We start from the raw sequence: 19,465 nt of genomic DNA, 5'->3' as shown, positions 1-19,465 counted from the left end.
ACACATGCTTCATTGAGGTTTCTCCCTAAACTGAGGTTTTGGAAAAGTTTTCCTCTATCTCTAACTATGATACAAAAGATATTATTGTGCTTTCCTACTGCTGGCTTTAAGCTGGTGTATTTTTTTTATGTCTTTATATTTCCATATTGTTGATTTAACCACACTTAAAATTTAGTCTATTTCAGTTTATTAGAATTTACTTTTATGGTTAAATGAGTATACTTCAGGAAAAATATTTCAACTAATAAATTTGAGAGTTAACGGAAGGACAAATAATGTAGATGAACATAGTATCTGTTCAATACTTCTGTAATGGCTGTTTTTATTTGTGACAAATATGCATTCCTCTCTGGTTTAATTTAGTGTGAGACAATTGCATTTCAGATACTTTGATTTCAATTGCTACTACTGGAACACATTGAGAGCTTGTACTAACAGAAATCCTGGTCAACAGTGTAGTATTTTAGTCTGTTTCAGTGCTGTATATGCATTATAAAAGAGATTTCAGGGGAACAATACAAAATGTGATTCTGGAGGCTGTGCTGACACACTACAAAAATTGGTTTAGAAACCGTGTTTTATATTTCAACACAATTTTTAAAAATCCAAACAATTAACATTTATAAAGTTTCAACAAGTTTATTTTCAAAATAATTTATCTAAGGTGAGTGGAACAGCCTAGATGTTTCCCACCTAAACCGGTCATTTGATATTTGTTCATTGATTTCTTGCAGAAACTATATTTAAAAAATTGAATTAGCCTCGTGTGCAGCAAATTACCTTTCACAATGGCACATCGACAGAGAGCCTGATTGGCACCATATAGCTGTGTGTGAAAACACTGAAAATAGCAGCATTTTCACAAAAATTACAACGAGCAACTGCAGAAAAACAGTTTTACAAAAAAAAAGCTCTTCAGAGAAACATCTTTACCTTTGATAAACTGTAACAATTAAATTAATCACAAATAATTCCCAACAGACCTCATTCCATATAGTGCACTTTTTGCTGATTACAATTCTCTGGTAATGCAAAACGGCACAATGCAGAATGCACTTCTGAATGAGATACACCATCCTTTTTAATTGGGTGTATGCTTGGCAAATAAGCCCAGTGGAAGGATGTATGATGTTCTTTATTTATTTAAGACTTGGTATTGTGTACACAATAGCAGCCTTACAGAAATACTTAAGCAAAATCTTTACTTTGATATTGTAGAACAGTCGGCTTCAGTCAGAGCCAATCATCAAACGATTCCCATTTTAGAATGTTTGCATTATGCTGCCTTTCTAACAAATTTTATTTGTAACCCCTTTTTTCAAGTTGTATAGTCTCCCCTGCTGCTCACATTGTGTCAATGAGGCAATTACAGGAGTTTGAATCCTTTAGCATTTCTCTAACACCTTGGATCTAGAGATTAACTCAAGATGCCCATTCAGTTTTCCCATGCAAATCTATGGCCTGGGTGAGAAGAAATCAGGCAGACCCTGAATTTCCCTAGCACATTATTTATCACAATTTTAAGTAGATTTGAACTGCTTGGATTGCCTTCAGTTGGATAGAAAGTTCTGAAATGAGGGGTCACTGGTGTGGGTTTCTATGGTAATTGAGCAGTATTGCCAATAGTTTTCCTCTCATGAGCAATAAAGCACATAATAATAGACAAACAACAGTGGTTAAAGCAAGCAGGTAGGATTACTATGTCCTTTTGTCGGAAGTATATAATGTGATGTAGTCAGATTTAAAGACTTCTCAACCCCCCAAATCCTCCCTACAGGCACCTGCTGTGTCATTTTCTAAGCCTAATCTCCATCCGTTAACTACAGGCCTCTTGCTAATTTGAGGCAAACTGCCAGATTTGCTGCTGAATAGTGCAGTGAAAAGCCTTAACTCATGAAAACCCTCTGGAAAAAAAAACTGAGCCAAATATAGCACTTGCATGACAAATCCATGTGATCTTTAACACAAGATACTTTCTTCTAACATTGACTAGACTGCATTTCTTTACCCACACTTTAATAGTTTGTAAAAAAAAATTACAGAACTTCCACACTGGAGCAACCTTCCCCCACAAAACTTGTCACTTCACATTGCTGTCAGTCACCACAATAACAATCATTTCATGCCTCCTGCTAATTGCAAGCACAGCTGGGGCCCAGCAGGGTGCTCTTGCACAGTCCCAGGCCTTTATACCAGTCCCAATCTGTTCTGTAGCTTGCACACACACACAAAATTACCAGCAAAGGCAGAAAGAGGCAGAGTCACAGGTTGCTCGTAATCCCTTCCTCTCTAAGAATTTAGCCCTAGTAGAATTCTTGTTTTTGTTTTAGACTGCACAAAAGCAGCAGTGACCTTAAGTCACCAGAATGTGTTCTGAATAAGAAACACAACTCCTTCAGGTGCATTAAGTTGTGGCACTGCATCTGGCTTGTTGCATTATGTTTGCAGCACCCCTGGAGTGAGTTGCGGCTTCCTGTAACATGTAAAATATGAGTGTGAACTCAAGGTTCATGGCAGGGAGCAGGGGAGGCTGAAGCAGGAGGTCAGACAGCCTTTCAAATCTGGCTGTAGAACAAGGTTGCAGATGTTCCTGTGTAAGTGTAATGACACCAGCTCCCCGAGAACACAGGAACCCAGAGCTTCCTTCTCCTCATTTTCACGAATGAATGCCATAATCAGTATGCTGCTTGCAGATTTATTCAAATCAAGTTTTATTTTACATATTCAGAGATCAGAATGGCTTTAGTGCGAACTATGATGTTCGGATACCCGGCCTTCATTCTCTGGTGAATGGCCTCCATATTAATGGAGGATGATTACTTGAATTTACTGCATATTATAAACTTAATGTGGTAGTGTAAGGAAAATATTTCAGTATAAGATGACTTCATTCTTCAGTTACTTCATTCTTCAGAATCAAGTTTAATATCACCGTCACATCTTGTGAAATTTATTGTTTTGCTGTGACAGTACATTGCAATCCATAATAATAAAGAGCTATAACTTATAATAAGCATATATAAATGATAAATAGGTTGCGCAAAAAAAGGTAAAGAAAAAAAGTGAGGAAGTATTCATGAATTCATTGTCTATTCAGAAATCTGATGGTAGAGGGGAAGACATTGTTCCTGCAATGTTGAGTGTGTGTCTTCAGGCTCCTGTACCTCCTCTTTGATGGTAGCAATGAGAAGAAAGCATGTCCTGGGTTAGGGCATCTTTAGTGATGGATGTCACCTTTTCGAGCCATCACCTTTTGAAGGTGTCCTTGATGCTGGGGAGCTAGTGCTACGCTGGCTGAGTTTAAAAACTTTCTGCAGATTTTTCCGATCCTTTGCAGTGGCCCCTCCATACCAGATGGTGATGCAACCAGTTAGAATGCTCTCCATATTGCATCTATAGAAATTTGCAAGTGTCTTTCGTGATATCCCAAGTTTCCTCAAACTCCTAATGAAATATAGCCACTGTCATGCCTTTTTTGTAATTTCATCAATATGTTGCACTCAGGATAAAACTTCAGAAATGTTGACACCCAGGAACCTGAAGCTGCTCACTATCAATTCCTTGGTTTTACTGATGTTGAGTGCAAGGTTGTTGTTGTGACACCACTTAACCAGCTGATCTATCTCACTCCTGTATGCCTCCTTGACACCATCTGAAATTCTGCCAACAATAGTTGTGTTGTTGGCAAATTTATAGATGATGTTTCAGCTGTGCCTAGCCACACAGTCATGGGTGTAGAGAGAGTAGAGCAGTGGGCTAAACCTCAACCTTGAGATGCGCCAATGTTGATTGGTAGCGAGAAGGAGATGTTATTTCTGATCTGCACAGACTGTGGTCTCCCAGTGAGGAAGTCAAGGATCCATTTGGAGATGGAGGTACAGAGGGCTCGGTTTTGGAGCTACTTGATTAGAACTGAGGGCATGATTGTGTTGAATGCTGAGCTGTAGTCAATAAACAGAAGCCTAACATAGATATCCCTATTGTCCAGGTGATCCAAGGCCAAATAGAGAGTCAGTGAGATTGCATCTGCTGTAGACCTATTATAATGATAGACAAATTGCAGCAGGTCCAAGTTCTTACTTAGGCAAGAGTTGATTCTAGTTATGACCAACCTCTCAAAGCACTTCATCACAATAGATGTGAGTGCAGCTGCTCTTCTTGGACACTGGTATGATTGTTGCCCTTTTAAAACAGGTCAGAACTTTCAACTGCAGCAGTGAAAGATTGGTAATGTCCTTGAACATTCCCACCAGTTGGTTGGTTCGGGTTTTCAGAGTCCTACCAGTTTCACCATTAAGGCCAAACACTTTGCAAGAGTTTACATTCTTGAAAGACATTCTGACTTCAGCTTCCGAGACAGAGATCACAGGGTCTCCAGATGCTGCATAGATTTGCACAGGTGTAGTTTTAATCTCCCTTTCAAAGCATACATAAAAGGCATTAAACTCATCTGAGAGTGAAGCAACAAATGCCATTCATGATGTTAAGATTTGCTTTGTAGGAAGTAGTGGCCTGCAAACCTGCCAGAGCTGACGTGCAGCCAAACCCGTCTCTAATCTCAGTCAGAATTGTTTTCTAGCTCTTAAAATAGCCTTCCATTGGTTGTTCATGGATTTCTAATATCGTTCCGGATCACCGATCTTGAATGCCACAGATCTAGCCCTTAGCAGACTATGAATCTCCTGGTTCATCTACAGTTTTGGTTTGGGTGTGTCCGGTATGTTTTCAAAGGCACACACTCATCCACACAGGTCTTGATGTTGGTGACAATTGTGGCGTATTCATTCAAATTTGAAGATGAATCTTTGAATATTGTCCAGTCCATTGACTCAAAGCAGACCTGTAAGTGCTCCTCTGCCTCCCTTGACCATACCGTCTTGGTCTTCACCACCCGTGCTGTGCTTTTCAGTCTTGGCCTGTATACCAAGAATAGATGTATAGCCAGATGATCAGACTTCCCGAAGTGTGGGCATGGCGCGGCACTGTGAGCGTCCCTGATGATGGTACAACAGTGGTCAAGTGTGTTGGCTTCTCGCTTCCCACAGGTGATACGTTGGTGGTAGCTGTTCAGCGACTTCTTCAAGCTGGCCTGGTTGAAATCCCCTACAATGAAAGGGGAGGCATCAGGGTGTGCTGTTTCCTCTTAATGACAGTGCTCAGCTTCTCCAGTGTCTGCCTGACATTGGCCTAAGGTGGAATGTACACCACTACCAGGATGATGACAAAAAACTCCCACAGCAGATAGAAAGGATGACATATGACTGCTAGGTGCTCCAGGTTGTGTAAGCAGGACTGAGGCAGAACCACCATGTCTGTGCACCATTATGAGTTAATCATAAAACATACTCCACCTCCTCTACCTTGTAAAGATGAGCTGACCTATCTTTACAATGAATGGTGAAGTCATCAGGCTGCAATGCTGTCTCCAAAGTGGCAGCTGTGAGCCATGTTTCCATAAGCAAAGTACACAGCAGTCCCTGATACCCCTCTGGTACTGCAGTCTTGCTCTGAGGTCTTCAGTTTTGTTTTCCAGAGACTATACATCCGCCAACAGGGTAAATGGGAATGGAGGTCTAAAGCTTCTGTGTTTCATTAGTACCTGTAGCCCAGCATACCATACCACTTCCCTTTTCTTAAAGGAGAATTGTACTCCTGACCTGAATCTGCCATCTGGGGTTTGCCAATTTTGAGTATAGATAGTTTTTTTTAAAATGTCTGAAAACGATGCTGCTTACTGAAGTTCTCATGGCTGTGACTATGGATTTCAGCTATAGCAGTCCTAAACAGGAATACTTGATTATTCCCATCAGAGCTGCATGCAAAGTGTCGCTTCTTAACAGCACCACCTTCAGGTTCATAGGTAAGATGCTTCTTTATTGGATATCTCTATGGGTACCACTTCTAGGCTACTAACAATTTCTAGTGGCTTCAGCTAACCACAAAAGTCTTTCACGATAAGAACAGTTGTGATTACAATGTCTGGCAGGTGACTGAAATCATTGGAGTATCAGCTGCTGTACTCTTCCCAACTATTTTGTATTCTACGGTGTTTTTTAAGACATGAACTATCCTTGAGAGGCAAAACATAGTATTTCCTAGCATAGATCATTTTGACACAAAATCATGGACTAGTACCGAACCCTCCAGTAAAATCTAGTTGGATTGATTTGTCAAGGTCATTGCAGGTCTCTATAAAGTGTAATGTTGTTATATTTTTGCATTTCCTTTTTAAGTGGGAACTCAGTCCAGGTAATTCAGTCATGTGATCTGAGTGCCACGATGCTGCTTGGATTACTTGGATTGCCAAGAGTATTTCCTGCTTCCAGAAAACACCTCTCCATATTGTTTCCTTACACTGAGTGAACACTCTCTACTTATCGAAGATGCTATTAATGCCATTCTGACTAGAATAGAAGATAAATTGGTGCAAGAAAAGAGTAGCAGTATCTTTAACAGAATTTCAGAATAGATTCTCTGCTTTGTCTTTGTCAGGTGTAAACTGTGTCATATGATAACTGAGTGGATTATACAGCACAATAACACGCTCTCTGGTCTCACTGTTCAACGCTGGCATTTATATGCCACATGTACCTCTTTCAACCCGATTCAGTTCTCTATCATTATGTTCTTCGGTTCCTTTCCACACTGGTTTCATGGTGAATGCATTTACGATTTTCTGATTTACACCTTGTCCCATACTTAAGTGTCTAGGTAAAGACGTTCTCCTGAATGTGCAATGGGATTTGTTAATTTCATATTTGTGGATGCCCATATTATCAATTGTCTACTTTGTCAAATACTTTAAAGTCTTCTATTATCTTAGAGATTTCTGTTCGGTTACTGTCAGCTTTCCTTTCTATCTTTCTGGAGAAAAAAATACCATCACAATCCCAACCAGTATTAATGACCCATCAAATGATTCTTGATTAGGCAAAACAGTGTATAAGTATTGGTCATGATAGCTGATAAGTTACTGAGTCACTGGAGCAGATGTTGTGCTCAATAACTTCCTAATCAATAGTCAAGTTTAATATCTCAAGTGATCATTTGAAATTTTGATACTTATGTACATTACTGTACAAAAGGGTGGCAGAGAAGGGGTGCTAGGGCTGGGGGTAGTATAGATGTAGACACACTCAGCCCTGAGACACCAGGCAAGATCATTTGATTCCCAATAATTGGTTTATTGATCATTATAGAATGTCTCTCCAATGTGCTTCATGCTCCCTCCCCTCTCCCTTCCCCTTTTCTCCAACTATGATTTCCCTCTCCCAGCCCCCTTCCCACTCTCAGTCCACAATAGAGACACATATCAGAATCAGGTTTATCATCACTCACATTACTCATGATTTTTTTTACGGAATGCCATATATAAAATTACTACATTTCTGTGGAAAGATCTTGGGTACCCTAGCTATATGTCCCTTAGACTTTTGCACAGTACTGTTAATATTAAGATTTAGACATCACAATTTTATTTTGTACTTTTACTATTCATATTGCCAGAACTTCGTTATTTACGACTGATGTACACGAGTAGTTTTTTGTTCTATATGCCCAAGAATTTGTTCAGTGATTTCCCTGGTAGAGCAATTGAAATTCAGAATTGATTACATTGAGAACAATGCATACAAGTATTGTGTTACTCCCAATATATCAATGAGCTTCCCTCTCCACTATTTATTGTTTTGATAAAAATCAACACTTCAAGGCAAGTGTGTGCAAATTCTCGCATTTGAAAGCCAAAGTAACACACATAAGATGTGGGAGGAACTCAGCAGGTTATGCAGCATCTATAGAGAAGAATAGAAGAGTTGACGTTTTGGACTGAGACTCTTCATCAGGGTTCCTAAGGATGTGTATGATTTGCAAGTCAAATCTGAGACCTTAATTTCTACAATTTAGGGAATCACTTAATCCAAGAAGACCAATCTGTGCGGATTGGTAATAACATCAACATTGATGATCAACACTGGTGCACCTTAGGGACGTGGGCTTAGCCCACTGCTCTACTCCCTCAATACTCATGACTATGTGGCTAGGTATAGCTTAAACGCCATCTATAAATTTGCTGATGATAGAACCATTGTTGGCAGAATCTCAGATGGAGACAAGAGGGCATACAGGAGCGAGATATACTACCTAGTTGAGTCATATCACAGCAACAATCTTGCACTCAGTGTCAGTAAGACAAAAGAGCTGATTGTGGACTTCAGAAGGGTAAGACAAGGGAGTACGAACCAATCCTCATAGAGGAATCAGAAGTGGAGAGAGTGAACAATTTCAAGTTCCTGGGTGTCAGTATCTCTGAGGATCTAACATGGTGCCAACATATCAATGCAGCTTTAAAGAAGGCAGGACAGTGACTATATTTCATTAGGAGTTTGAGGAGATTTGGTTTGTCACCTAAAACACTGAACTTCCTACCGATGTAACCTGGAGAGCTTTCTGACAGGCTACATCACTGTCTGGTATGGGGGGCTGCGGGGGCTACTGCACAGAATCAGAAGAAGCTAAGGAAAGTTGTAAAATTAGTCATCTCCATCATGGGTACTAGCCTCCGCAGTATCAAAGACATCGTCCAGGAGCGGTGCCTCAGAAAGGTGGCATCCATTGTTAAGAACCCTCATCATCCAGGACATGCTCTTTCCTCACTGTTACCATCAGGATGGAGGTATAGAAGCCTAAAGGCACACACTCAGCGATTCAGGAATAACCTTTTCCCCTCTGCCATCTAATTTTGAAATTGACCTTAAACCCATGAACACTACGTGCTTTTTTTTCTGTTTAGGAACCATTTTTAATTTTAACAACTTAATATACTGTACATATACAGTATATGCTGCTGTAATTGATAGATTTATTATTTCTGCATTTATCATGTATTGCATTGTACTGCTGCTAATGTATTCTACGACATATGCTGGTGATATTAAACCTAATTCTGATTCAAGGACTCTTCATCTCATGTTCTTGATATTTATTTTGTTATTATTATTATTTACAGTATTTCTCTTTGTATTTGCTCAGTTTGTTGTCCTTTGCACAGTGGTTGAACACCCAGGTTGGTGTGGTCTTACATTGATTCTATTACAGTTATTATTCTATTATTGATTTATTGAGTATGCCTGCAAGAAAATGAATCTCGGGATTGGGTATGGTGATATCTACAGTACGTACTTTGATGATAAATTTACTTTGAGCTTCGCAGTTACTTCAATGCCAATGGTGGCAAGTGGGTGTCAGGGCATGGAAGATTGCAAAACAGTACGTAGGATCGGTACCGAGATATGTTGAACGAAACTGATGTTATAATATTGAAGTGGGTACTCAACCCAACCACACCTGACATAATATATTTAGGGAAGCCCAAGTTAAGGACGAAGTTCAAAATTCAAACTAAATTTGTCACCATAAACAACCCTGAGATTCATTTTCTTGTGGGCATACTCAAAAAATCTATAATAGAATAATGACCATAGTAGAATCAATGAAAGACTGCACCAACTGGCTATAGCCTTTAGGTTCTACTTCTACATTGTTAAGTCCTGGAAGCTAAGTTCCACATTTACATTTAAAATATTTCTTAAACTTTTGATAAAGCTAATAGAGAAAAAAACATCGAATCATACTATTGAAATATGTAGTGATAAAGTCCACAGGATATTTGGTATTTCCATAATGTAGAACCATTTCAAAAATAGTATGGATCAGAGCAAAATGATTGATTTGTCCATTAAGAAAAAAACTTTATTAAGTCGACTGTAGTGTGGGCTTGTTAAGCTTAATCAGCAAAATTTGGACACTTTCAGTCCTTTTCAAGAGCAATAAGGGTCTGCTAATATTCTCCCAGCAAATGGTCTAGCTTCTCTCGGAGGCCAGTCAACATTAATGTTATAATAATTTTTGCTAATGAAAGGTGAACTAACTGTGGAAATTTACAGAATTAGTGCCTGTTTGATAAAAAGGAATGACCAACTTGATCTGAATTTTGCTAACCTGAAACCAGTTGATTGCATGCAATCACTACATTAACAGTGACTGGGTCATAATGTGCATGATGAAAACAAATTTTTTTACAAAATGTTTTAAATGTTTGTTTCAAATATTAGTGATGCTTTTAAGTACTGTATGAATGTCAATTACTTGTCTGCTGCGAAATGGAAGTGAACTATGCGAATATAGTTTATTATGGTGAACAAATCAGAATTGAGAAATGCTTTCATGCACTAGCTTATTCACCAGTCATGCGTGGAGATATCTGGAAAATTCACTTGTTGTTATTTTGTGGATTTTCCTAGTTGTAGCCAGATTTGCACACTCAAGTATTTCTGCTTTTTGAAAAAAGTAATGGGATCCTTCCAATGAATCTATAGCCCAGGAGAAGAAATCCAGGCAGATCACTTCAAAAATCATAATTGTCTAACTCTAACTCTCCTTTAGCTGAGTAATTTTTTGTTAATGACACTGATGTGATTTTTTTAATTGATTATGAAGCCACAAATTGCATACTCATGGTTTTTGAACGTAGAAGATGCACAACTAAGCTTGTTCCTAACTGCCCAGCTTCCACAGGTGCGCATCCCAACATCTGTTAGATGGAAAAGGGATAAGGCCAAATAGGCCACTGCTCTCAATCCCACCAATTTCTCAACCAAGATCACGCAACTCAACCCCAAAGCAGACACTAAACATGGACTCTTCTTGTTGGAGAGATGTTATGAAATAGCACAAGAATATTTGGATCACCAAGTGATCTCCTTGCAGGCATATAGGATACACAGATAACTATAGCCTGTGTACATATGGTATCTGACTGTGGTGGAATCAATTTTCCTCTTATGGCAATTGAAGTTTAAAGGTAAGCAGCTGAAGGTAGAACTGAGGCCGAAGGATTGAGTGAATTTATTCCTGTAATTGTGGCTCCACATCAACCATTACCTTAAAATGAAACAATCCAGACATTCTCACATTGTTATTTGTGGGGATCGTGTGATGTAAAAAATGATTGTTAAACATTCTATTTTATAATCATGGCTACATCGAAAAAGTACTTAATAGTTGTAAAGAATTTTGAGATATCATGGGGTCACAAGCTAACACAAGTTTGCTCCTTCAAAGTAACTATAGCATTGGAATTGTTTGTGTGTTTGGAACCAGCTGAAACTCTCTTTGGACATCAGTAATGCATAAATTACACAGTGGTTCATGCCAATGCTCAGTTAGAATTAAAGTTCTGTCTTTTGAGATGGATTGTCCTTGATAATGCCAAACCTGGATGGTCTCAGCCAATGTTACTATCCATTTGCTGCTGCCCAGCATATGATCACGACACCACCTGGCCTGCTATAATTCTAACGCTGGAGAATGTTTTTTTTACAGCAATGGTACACAAGTTCCATGAACGTCGTCTGCACCTGGCTAACAGATCGCATGGATCTGCAGCTTCACATCTACCAGCTGAAAATCCTTATCAGGCTCGTCAAGGTGAGAAAGAGACCTTTTGAAAAGCGTAGCAAGAATCTGACCTTTTCAATTAGAGAACGAGCATTTCAATGACTTGGGAAACTTGTCAACTATTTTAAAGGTTTGCAATAATTATTTTTTAAATTGATGATAACCACCCAGGGTAACAACATTCTTTGCCCATTTTTGGATTTTGTGACATTTTAACTAACCTTTTTTTTTCCTGTGCTGCCACTACATATTGCTGTCATGTCACGTGAGGGTGCACATTTTCAGTATATTTAAATGTTCTTGAGAACACACTCAAAATGCTAGAGGTTCTCGGCAAGTTTGGTAGCATCTATGGAGGGGAATAAACAGTCCATGTTTCGGGCCGAGACCCTTCACCTAGACTGGAAAGGGATGGGGCAGAAACCAGAATAAGGAGGAGGAGGAGGAGAAGGAATACAAGTTGGTAGGTGGTAAGTGAGACCAAGTGAGGGGGATAGTGGGTGGGTGGGGAAGGGAAGTTGAAGTAAGAAGTTGAGAGGGGTTAGGTAAAAGAGATGAAGTGCAGAAGAAGAAAGAATTTGTTAGAAGAGGACAGTTTACCACAGAAGAAAGGGAAGGAGGAGGGAAACCAGAGGGAGGTGTTGGGCAGGTGAGAAGAGGAGAGATGAGAGGGTAAACCAGAATGGAGAATAGAAAAAGAGAGATCACTGGAAGTTGGAGAAATTGACAAAATGAGGTGTTGCTGCTCCAAACTCATCATGTCAGTAGAGGAGACCATTGTCCCACATGTCAGGATGGAAATGAAAAGTTGAATTGAAATGGGTAGCCACCAGGAAATTCTTCCTTTTGCAGTGGACTGAGCTTTCACATATCCAATTACATCTGAACGCCAGTTGTATTCACTTTTCAACCAATGCATGAGAACTGGCTACATAAAATACAAGTTCCAAAGCTCCCTTGCTTTGCCAGTTTTCCAAACCCCCCCCCCCCCCCCTCCTTTGGTTACTCACCTGTTTGCCAATGGAATCAGCTTCTTCTCTAATAAACAGTCTTTGTAATTCTTTGCATATGTTAATTTTTTTTGTTGTTGGCTCAGACAGCTCCTAGCTTCTCCCCACTTCCCTTTACAGTAAATTTCTCCTGCACTCTGTCCAAGGCTTTTAAAATCAGTTTAATAGCTTGACCTGCTCCATAAACAGTATTATCAGCTAGGATTCTTGCTCCTAATTAATAGCTGCTGACCTTCATTATTTTCTCTTCTCACCATCCAACACTCTCCCCCACCCACTTGTAGTGAATTCAATATTGCCTTAGAAATAACCACCAAAACAGTTAGTTTCTCTGATAGATTAACTATTGATGGGTAGAACATTTGCAATTATTTTGGAATTTCTTGCCCTTTTATTTTATTTCTAACCCCGTACAAGTGTGTTGTCTGTGCACTAGTACCAAGAAGTGCCAGTTTAAAACTGAATTATGAAGACCCCATACTCTCCTCTTGGGTGAACATAAAAAATGTCAATGTAATGAGAGTTCTCTCATGATGCCTCAAGATTAATTATCCCTCAAATAGTACTTAAACAGATAGTAATTTGTTTATTCACAAATTAAGGCCAGATTGGCTACCCTAAGTCCTACATCAGCTTCTGCACCTAAAGAACCCGCAGTAACTTTTCATCATCCTCTGCTGTCTCCAGACCATAGTGGTCACCCTGTTCTCTCTCCGTCTCCCAGCTCGCGCTCTCTCTGATGTCTACAAAGGTTTATCAGAATCAGGTTGATTATCGCTGAGCAACATACACAAACTGCTGGAGGAACTCAGCTGGCCAGACTGCATCTATGAAAAAAAACTACAGTCGACGAGTCTTGCCAAAGGGTTTCATAAATGTCGACTGTACTCTTTTCCATAGGCGCTGCCTGGCCTGCTGTGTTCCTCCAGCATTTTGTTTGCATGTGTTGCTTGGATTTCCAGCATCTGCAGACTTTGTCTTGTCTATGGTTTCATTATCACTGACATAATGTCATTAAATTTGTTGTTTTGCAACAGCGATACAGTGCACTATGAAAAACATATATGAATCTATTTTAAAGTGCAAAAAGAGAGCAAAATAGTGAGGTGGTGCTCATAGTTCATGGACTTTTCAGAAATCTGATGGCGGAGGAGAAGAAACTGTACCTAAAGTATTGAGTGTGTGTAACTCTTCCCTGGCAGTAATACCAAGGGTGCTGGCTAATCATGAGTTTTATCAGCCCAGACTTTCTCAGTTCACTTTCTGATAGGTCAGATTGCTAGGGACAAAAAGTATGCTTTATGAGCATTCAGCTGGACTAAAATAATCATTGGTGTCCCTGCAAACCTCTGGTTGTCTGCATTTTGGAGAGGAGATGGATACCTGTAGGTCACTCCGCCCAAAGATTTACCTGTGATGCAAAATAATAATAACCCATATTGAACTCGTTAGTGGAAGATGATTGACACATCCATCTAAGTTGACATAATGTTCAGTGTCTATGGAACTAATTTAATTGCAGTTATTGGGGAGACTACCATGAGCTGCTAATTAGGTTTGGATAAGGGAACAGAAGTTAGCTGGAAGACTAATGAAAACAAAAACCTTGATTTTTGAGTATCCTTGTCCTGAAAATTCTGAACATCCAACCCCAAGTTTCAGCAACCTTGCCAAATTCAGACCCTACCTATGATATTAGTTCAGGGGGTTTGTAAATCTGCCCGTACGAGTTTTTTTTAATAGTAGTGACAATAACGATGACTTTGTTACAAAAATCTTCTGGTAGACTCTTAATAGTATCACATTAAACACTATTTGCAAGCTTTTCTAAATTTTTCTTTGCAATAGGTTAAAATTAGCAAGCATGGAAAACATTATTTGTCCTTTCTACATCACTTGCTTCTACTTTGCTTTCCGCTCTGTTTCTCTCACTCCCATTTTATTTCTCATCTCCTCCAAACTTGCTTCCATGGAATTGTTCTTCACAGTTCGGAGGCTAGAGCTATGTCATATAGGATTCAAAACTGCTTATAGAATTTTACCGCATGCAAACAGATTAAAATCAACTACACAACATGAAAAATAAATGCCTTTATCCGACTTTCCTGCTTTGGGAGCGGAGTCTCAGGATAACATTTAGGACAGGATGATGAGATGCTTCCTTATTCCATTTTTTGTAGATCTTTGGAATTTCTCTCTCTCAGAGCTGCAAGTATACAGTTACTGATTATATTCAAGGCTGAGGTGAATGGTTTTTGATCAGAGGGAATCAGAATGATCAAGTACTAAAGTGGACATGAGCTGTGGAATAAACTACAGTCTTATTCAGTGGTGGGGCAGTCTCGGGGGTCTTGTATTTTCCTATTGTGACATGGGTATTGTTTCAATTTATTTACATTAATGCTTTCATGAAGGAATATCACACAAACCCATTAGTCTTCTAAACACTACGATCACAGTGCAGGTTCAAAACTCAAATCATGGCATCCATCAGTGACAGAAAACTTTGTAAAGTAATTACCAAAGAATATTTGTAAAATCAACCAAGTTCAGATTTAGATTTGTGATATTTATTAAATTAGGTTATGTTACTTAAGGACTACCACCCAATGGCTCTGATATCAGCCTTCATGAAGTGCTTCAGGAGGCTGGACATGGCACGTATTAACTCCAGCTTCTACCCACTGCAAGTTGCTTACTGCTGAAGCAGGCCTATGGCATTTGCCATCTCCCTAGCCCTGTGTTCATTATTAGAGTATCTAGACAGTAAAAACACCTATGTTAGACTATTGTTGTAGTGTAGTGATTAAGGGTTGAAACATTCTATTAAGGTTGGGAACCACCGGACAACATCTGCTCCTGGCCAAAGGCTACAGAGACCTCATCAGGAAAATGAAGGGAGCACCCAGTGTATGACGCAAGCAAAAACGGACAAAAACTCCACTTTCAATACTATAATTCCAAGCAAAGTCATCTCCAAACTCCTAAACCTGGGACTCATCAGGTTTTTTTGCAACTAGATCCTTCACCTCCTGGCCAATAGACTGCAATCATTAAGGACAAGCAATAACACCACAACCACAATTATTCTCAACACAGGTGCTCCACCAGCCCGTGTCTTCAACCTTCTGTTCTGTTTCCTGTACACTAACAAATCCGTGGCCAGATCCTGCTCTAACTCCATCTGCAGGTTTGCAGTTGATACCACCATAGTGGGCCATGTTTCAAAATATTGAGAACTGGGTACAGGAAGGAGATAGGGAGTATAATGGTATGGTATCTTGACAACAGCCTTTCCCTCCATATCAGCAAGACAATAGAGCTATTCATTAATTTCAGGAAGGGTGATGGTGCACATGCTCCTGTTTACGTCAGTGATTCTGAGGTTAAGAGAGTTGAGAGTTTCACGTTCCTAAGACTGAACATCACCAATAGCCTATTCTGGTCAAACCACATTGATGCCATGGCTAAGAAAGCTCACCAGCACCTCCACCTCTTCAGCTGGCTGAAGAGATTTGGCATGTCCCCTTTGGTCCTCACCTATTTTTACCAGTGCCCCATAGAAAGCATCCTGTGTGGATGTCTTGCAGCTCAGTATGGCAACTGATGGTAAATTGCAGAGAGTCGTGGACGCGACTCCGCACATGACGAAAACCAACCTCCCCTCCACAGACTCAGTGTACACCTCAGCATGGTAGCCAGCAAAGATCTCACCCACCCTGGACATTCTCTCTTCTTCCCTCCTCCCACTGGGTAGAAGATACAAAATCCTGACAGCACATACTACCAGGCTTAAGAACAGGCTATAAGAATGTTTCCCTAGTACGATAAGCTGGACTCTTGACTTCACATTCTACGTCATTATGGCCTTGTGGCTTGCTAGCTACTTCACTGCACTTTCTCTGTTCTGTGACACTTTATTCTGCACTCTGTTATTGTTTTACTTTGTATCACCTCAACGCATCATAGTAATGAATTGATCTGTATGGACAGTATGCAAGACAAGGTTTTCACTATATCTTGGTCATACTGTATGACAATAATAAGCCAATTTACCAAATTAATTCAAGTTACCAATTCTCCCTGACCTTAAGTTTTACCAATTGGTTCATGCCCATATCTATTGATTGCAAACAGAATAATGAAAAGTGATTCAAAAAGAATTCAGAGATAGAAAATAAATGCCGTCCTGCCAGCTTCTCCCATATCCAGTAAATGAATAAACAAAAATATGAACTGTACTGAAAATGTTCCCATAGAATTAACTTATCCCCTTACTGATGTTTTGAGCAATAAGCAACATGTTTAGACTTACATCTTTTGTTACTCCTGGGTAGGCTGTGGATAGTGAAAATCTTTCCAGCATTCCCGGTCCCACTAAACACTAAAGTTTGTGTTTACAGAAGGTAGGGAATATTCTCCCAAAGTAGTTTTGAAGCAAAGGAGTTACCGAGTTAGCTTAAGTTTTGTCTCACCCAGATATCTACAACTAAGATACAAACATTTTTGCTACCCAATAATAAAAATGAGTAATTATGTACATACAGACAAGTAAATTAGTTATTTTTGTTTGTTGCATTCATTGTCTAATGCTTATTAATTTTATAACATGGGGATTTAAACTCCTACATTACCTTAACATTTACTCTAAAGTGCCAAATATTATTCTTGATACGTATTTAGAATCCTGCAGAATGATGAGTCATTTTAAGCAGTATTTTGCAGTCATTCCAATATATTTTTGGACACTTATAGAAAACGTACCGAGATTTCCGGCTGCAGGGAGTACTTGATTCAACCTTGAATAGCAAGACCTATGAAACTGTTCGGAACAGACTGACTGTAGAAGAAGCCACGGCATCGGTTTCTGAAGGTGGTGGTCTCCAAGGAATTACAATGAAGGACAGTGATGAAGAAGACGAGGAGGAAGATTAGATCACTGTTAGATTTAGAGGCTGAATTTTGACATAGCCTGGTAACAAATGCATGTACCACTCTGTTATCCAATTAGCCACAATAGGATCTTATTTTTCAACTACTTGTAACAGAAATGAGGGAACAGTTATCAGTAAGAGTGAAAGTTTAGCTGTGTGGAAAAAATAGCACTTATTTGAACCATTGATTTCTAAATTAATTTCTATATGTTCATGAGCAATATGGCGTAACCATTGTTTGATAACGTTACGTGAGATATGTAGGAATATTGCTAGGTGTGTCCCTGTTAAATGCAGAACCTATTTGGCGCTTCATCAATGTAATGTATATATATATATCTTGATGGTAAGATGTTGTGAAGATGAGTGAGTAAGGTTATTTATTTATTTATATTTCTTTACTGGCTGCCAACTGCTTAAAAAGGAAATGCCCCTTGTATTAGTGCAATCTAAAAGTTTCATTAATAACCCCAATGCAATTTTGTTCAAATTTTTTTTCATTCTAATGCATTTCTTTATTTTTTCTTCTTTCTTGAATGCACTTCTAGGTATGCAGAAAAGAATGTTACAACAGTTTACTTACAATATTTCTGGATTCAGATGTTTTTCTTTTGGGTTGTTATGGAAGTGGTACATTAATGCCCAAATTAAAAGCACTCAGTTTTATTTAATGAAAAATCATATTGTGATGTATATTGAATATCCTAATGAATTATCCCCAAAATATACTCAATTTGTTCATCTGCCTTTTTATTTAAAGCCATAAGTGAAACTTCAATTTTAAATACCCCCAACTTAAAAATTCATTTTCAAATGATACATTTGAATAATATCCGATATTTTCACAAACTTTGACAGTTTCTTTCACACATCGTGTTTCACAGTTGGTTTCTTGTAAATATAAAGCTGTATAATGCGTTTAGAAAAAATAGGTGCATGACAAAGGGATCACCTTTTCCCCAAAAGCTATTAGTCTCTGTGTGAAGTAGCTGGTGGTGGAACAAACATCTCGCTTTGGCCTTAAGCCCACAGCTTTACCATGGAAAACTGTGGATTCTTATTAAATTGTACAAATGTCTATCACTCATGCTTTTTAAACCATGTTATAAATATGTTATTCTATACCATCACAATATCCAAACACAATTTTTTTCTTCAGTGCGTAAATTCAGAATGAAACTGACTGAATAGAAGGTACAAATATTTACACAAAAATAGAAAATATGGGAAATGCTCAACAGGTCAGGTAGCATACCTGAAGAAAGAAACAGACTTAACATTTTAGGTCAAATACTATTCTTCAGAAGGGAAAAGTTTTGATCTTAAAGCAAATTACTGCTATCATGTTTAAAAAGCTTCTATAACTAAACAATCTTCCAAATCTTACTTTGGAATAACATCAGATGAGAGTGAAAGATCTGTACAAACATTGACTAAAGCTGGTGAATCATTTTGAAATGACACGTTGTATTTGTATCCAAGAACAAGTAAACCAAGATGATAATGATGTTTGCACTTGTCCTGTTTCACACAATATTAAACAGCCAGAAAATTCACTAAACCAAACCAATTGACTGTTTATTTGCAAAATGGAACCCAGGGCACAGTATATGTATGGATATCAAAGTTAGGGCATTATTTTATAACTCCTATCTGCAGATATGTTTTATAGCAGACAAATATTTATACCCCAATTATCCACTGGTTTATTACAGCTAGTAGTAAATTAAATATTTTAGATTATTATGATGGCAAGGTTGTCAGCACTCTTAATGTGTATGGATTTCAACCTGTGTAGAAATATGTGATGACTCTAAAGTGAGATTAAAGAATAGTGCTGGTATATACCTGTTAATAGCTGAACTTGTTTGGGATTTCATCCATGTAGTGCAGATTATTGGAGTCATGTTCTGTGACATTTGCACCATTTATCCAGAAATGCCATAGGTACCTCATGAAAATGTAGCAAAACTTATTGTTATAACTAGTTTTCTGTGTTTTTTTCCACTGAAGTGACAGATTAAGTGAAAAACATACCGTAACTACCAAGTAAATTCATCCTAA

The 19,465-nt window shown here is 38.7% G+C and overlaps 1 protein-coding gene across 6 annotated transcripts in view; it reads left to right on the top strand.

The window, feature by feature from the left end:
• cadpsa (Ca2+-dependent activator protein for secretion a) overlaps window positions 1–18,967 on the top strand; it is a 453,076-nt gene extending 434,109 nt beyond the window's left edge. For all 6 annotated transcript variants that reach the window (XM_073072303.1, XM_073072304.1, XM_073072299.1 and 3 more), the window contains 2 exons: window positions 11,383–11,487; window positions 17,223–18,967. In XM_073072303.1, the coding sequence (XP_072928404.1) occupies window positions 11,383–11,487; window positions 17,223–17,402 (285 nt within the window). In that variant the 3' untranslated portion in view covers window positions 17,403–18,967. The remainder of the gene's footprint in view (window positions 1–11,382; window positions 11,488–17,222) is intronic.
• The last annotated feature ends 498 nt before the right edge of the window (window positions 18,968–19,465 follow it).

Source organism: Hemitrygon akajei, chromosome 19 (assembly GCF_048418815.1).
Source record: "Hemitrygon akajei chromosome 19, sHemAka1.3, whole genome shotgun sequence".
NCBI lineage: Eukaryota > Metazoa > Chordata > Chondrichthyes > Myliobatiformes > Dasyatidae > Hemitrygon > Hemitrygon akajei.
Note: the sequence above shows the minus strand (reverse complement) of the source record. Positions and strands in the feature narration are given on the sequence as shown.